Source organism: Meriones unguiculatus, chromosome 18 (assembly GCF_030254825.1).
Source record: "Meriones unguiculatus strain TT.TT164.6M chromosome 18, Bangor_MerUng_6.1, whole genome shotgun sequence".
In the NCBI taxonomy this organism is placed as follows: Eukaryota; Metazoa; Chordata; class Mammalia; order Rodentia; family Muridae; genus Meriones; species Meriones unguiculatus.
The window spans coordinates 2,937,731-2,941,425 of record NC_083365.1 but is presented as its reverse complement, the minus strand read 5'-3'; the positions used below and the strand labels follow the sequence as shown (position 1 = coordinate 2,941,425).

Genomic DNA, 3,695 nt, shown 5'->3' with positions numbered 1-3,695 from the left:
GCTCATAGACATTTAATATCCACAGTCATGCACAAATGTCATTTCAAATACATTAAGATTCATATTTGTCTCACAAGATCAAAGCACAAAAACAAAGAAAGCCCTGTTTCAGATTATTCCTAGAATTAAGAAAAGTTAACAGTTAACCTTGTTCCAACAACCAAAATAAGACTTTTATTTGTTGAAGTATTATAATAATGTATCAGTAATAAGCTAACCTACTTCTCTCATCTACAAAATTATCTGCAAAGTGATCTTAACTACAAAAGTAAAAATGTAGCTGTTTATATTTCAGCCCTTGAGACAATGAGATTTTAGGTTAGAATTTAAAATATCACTTCAACATTTTTTTTCAGGTAATCATATGGACACATGCTGAACTGAATTAAGGGAAAGTATGAACAATGTCACAGAATTCATCCTTCTGGGATTGACCCAAGACCCAGATCTGCAGAAACTCTTATTTATTGTGTGCTTAATAATCTATTTGATCACACTGGCTGGTAACATGCTCATCTCAGTAACCGTCTTCATCAGCCCAGCCCTGGCTACTCCCATGTACTTTTTTCTGTCCTATTTGTCCATCATAGATGGTTTCTACTCTTCTTCCATAGCACCCAAAATGATCTATGACTTAATCTCTGAGACAAGCATAATATCTTTCAATGGCTGCATGACTCAGCTTTTTGCTGAGCATTTTTTTGCTGCAGCTGAAATCATCTTGCTGATTTCTATGGCTTATGATCGCTATGTAGCCATCTGCAAGCCCTTGCATTATATGACCATCATGAGCCAACCTGTGTGTGTATTCCTTGTGGGGGCTGCTATAATCCTGGGATTCATCCATGGAGGGATACAGATTTTATTTATGGCCCGGTTACCATTCTGTGGCCCAAATATCATCGACCACTTTATGTGTGATTTAATACCTCTCCTTGAGTTGGCCTGCACTGACACTCACACACTGGGGCCCCTGATTGCTGCCAACAGTGGGTCACTGTGTTTACTAATTTTCTCTATGCTGGTTGCTTCTTATGTTGTCATCCTTCACTCCCTAAGGAATCACAGCTCAGAAGGACGGCGCAAAGCACTGTCTACCTGTGCCTCTCATGTTACTGTTGTTGTCTTATTCTTTGTACCTTGTTCATATCTGTACCTAAGACCCATGACCTCCTTTCCCACTGACAAAGCTGTAACTGTATTTTGCACCCTAGTGACACCTATGTTGAACCCTTTAATCTATACCCTCAGAAATGAGGAGGTCAAAAAGGTTATGAAGAAGCTCTGGGGCCAAATAAGAAAAGTTGGTGATACATAAACCTGGGGCATTGTTTTTTTTTTTTTTTTTTAGAAACAATGTCTCGTGTTGTTTTACGGACATTCTTAAATGGTTAAAATGGTGATAGAGAATTATATCCTATCTGTATTCTACATTTTAATTGACTAATAATTATATCATTGAATGGAGTACAGTGTGACAATGCATGTAGATATGATAAAACCATGGTGATAAATATTTCTATCCTATTAAATAACCATTGTTTCTTTAAACATTGCATCTTTAAACCTTTTCTAGTTCCTTACAAGATATATAATTGCTGTCAAGCATATTCATCCCAGTGCTGAGTAAGCATTCCTCCAGGGCACCTGTATATTGGTTCCTATTCTCCAACCTCATACTATTCCTCTCCTTCCTGTCCTCCTAGTCTCTATGACCACTATTGTACTCTGAACTTCAATAAGATAAAATTTTTTGGCTTTTATATTTGAGTGAGAGTGTGCAGCATTTGGCTTTCTGTGCCTAGCTATTTCCCTTATGTCATATCTTCCAGTTCCACCGAGGTTGCTACAAATCATTAAATATAATTCATTTTATAGCTCAATGTTATTCTGTCAGTGTACATGTCACATTTTCTTTTTCCATTATTTTGAGAATTTCTTGCCTGAATGTTATATTTTTATCATTCTCACCTCTCTATATCCAACATCTAGTTACTTATATCTCTTTTTCTATAATTATTATTAGTGTGTATGCGTGCTGAGTTCATTTAGTGTTGCTCATAACTACATGTTTGAGATGACTACTAGGTATTAGATAATCTATTAGGAAAATCATCCTTGAAAAAGACTAATTTCCACTCTCTCAGCAGCCATTGGTTTCACATAGTTCTTATAGGGGTGGGGCCTTGTCAAATTTCCTCCATCTACATTGTCATGTCAACTGGTGTGCTAATTAAGCTAAATCAATGTAGCTTCTTACATTGTTCCAAATAAGTCTCCTTATAACCATAGATAAGTACAGCTTTCACTTCTCATCAAAGAAATTTCTTTTTGCAGCGTATGGAAAGATCCACAACTAGTCAAAATGCAGAGAATTTCTGGCCTTGAGATGAGCTACCCAAATAGTACATCTTAAATGCAATCCCTATACCAAAACTTAAAGAAGAGGGGACAGGAACATTTTAAGGGCCAGATGACTAGGATGCTACTAAACATGGCAAGGATACCACACCCATGAAATCTCAACAGTATTATTTCTGAAGCATACCACGTTTTCTTAATCTATTTTTTCTTCCACTGGCAGAAATATCAGTTCTCATTAGAAATACATGTAAGAGGGATGAACTGGCGTTAAGACTCAGAAGAAGCTCACAGTGTTTTTTAGAGCCCCTATATTACTAAATTTCTTTAAAGTAAGAAGAAAAAGGGATACAATCTAAATCCCACTTTAACAATCTCATCACTATACCAATATATTTATAAAACATAAATTTTAATATTATTGTTAGGAAAATACATATGAAGAGAAAAGAACCAAGAAATCACAGAGTTATATTGTTGTAGGTGTGAAATAAATACACACTAATATACTTGATAATTTTATGCTCAATACTACAGGTTGTATTTTAAATGAGGTTTTATTTTTAAAAAAGAAAGATGACTATATGAGTAGTAGAGGGTTGGACAAGTCTTCGAGAAAGTGTTCATCAAATATACTTTCTATCTTCCTAAGTTAGAGAGGTTTCCAATTTTTGAAAGTTTTTCAATTACAACCACACAGAGAGGGTATATCTGCTTCATTTATGCATGCGCAAGCATACACAAACACACACACACACACACGCACACACACACAAAGCAACTATTTCAGAAGTTCTATGTTATGTCTTCAAGTATAAATTCATCTGTTTAAAACAAAAGAATTCAGGCTAGGAAAATGGCTCCCTGTGAAAAGTGCTTACTATGAGAACCTGAGTTTGGAGCCTCAATTCCCATAAAAGCCAAGCATAGCATGAAAGCATCTGTAACCCCGTTGTTGGGAGACAGAGTCATGTAGATTTCAATGCTTCCTAGCTAACACTTAACCTAATCTGTAAGCTCCAGGACAAATGAAAGACCCTATCTCACAACATAAGATAGAATAGAATTTAGTAAGTTACCTAATAGTGATACACACAAACACACACACACACACACACACACACACACACCACTAAAAAACAAACTATAAGTAAAATTCTTTTTAAAGCTTTGAGAAAATTGTTTGAGCTAAAGACAATAACAATTGATAAAGGGCCAAATGGATTCAATGTGTCATCTTATCTCTGGCATTAATTAGCACTATGAATGCATACCAGCTGCCTCAGACTGTACCTGATATGTGTTTCCCAATTCTTCAGTAAAAGGAAGTAGAA

General features: G+C 35.7%; 1 protein-coding gene across 1 annotated transcript; it reads left to right on the top strand.

Moving 5' to 3' along the window:
* The first annotated feature begins 388 nt into the window (after positions 1 to 388).
* LOC132648936 (olfactory receptor 4C45-like) lies at positions 389 to 1,318 on the top strand. The gene has a single exon (XM_060371476.1). It carries the CDS (start codon positions 398 to 400, stop codon positions 1,316 to 1,318), a length of 921 nt encoding a protein of 306 aa, XP_060227459.1. The 5' UTR covers positions 389 to 397.
* The last annotated feature ends 2,377 nt before the right edge of the window (positions 1,319 to 3,695 follow it).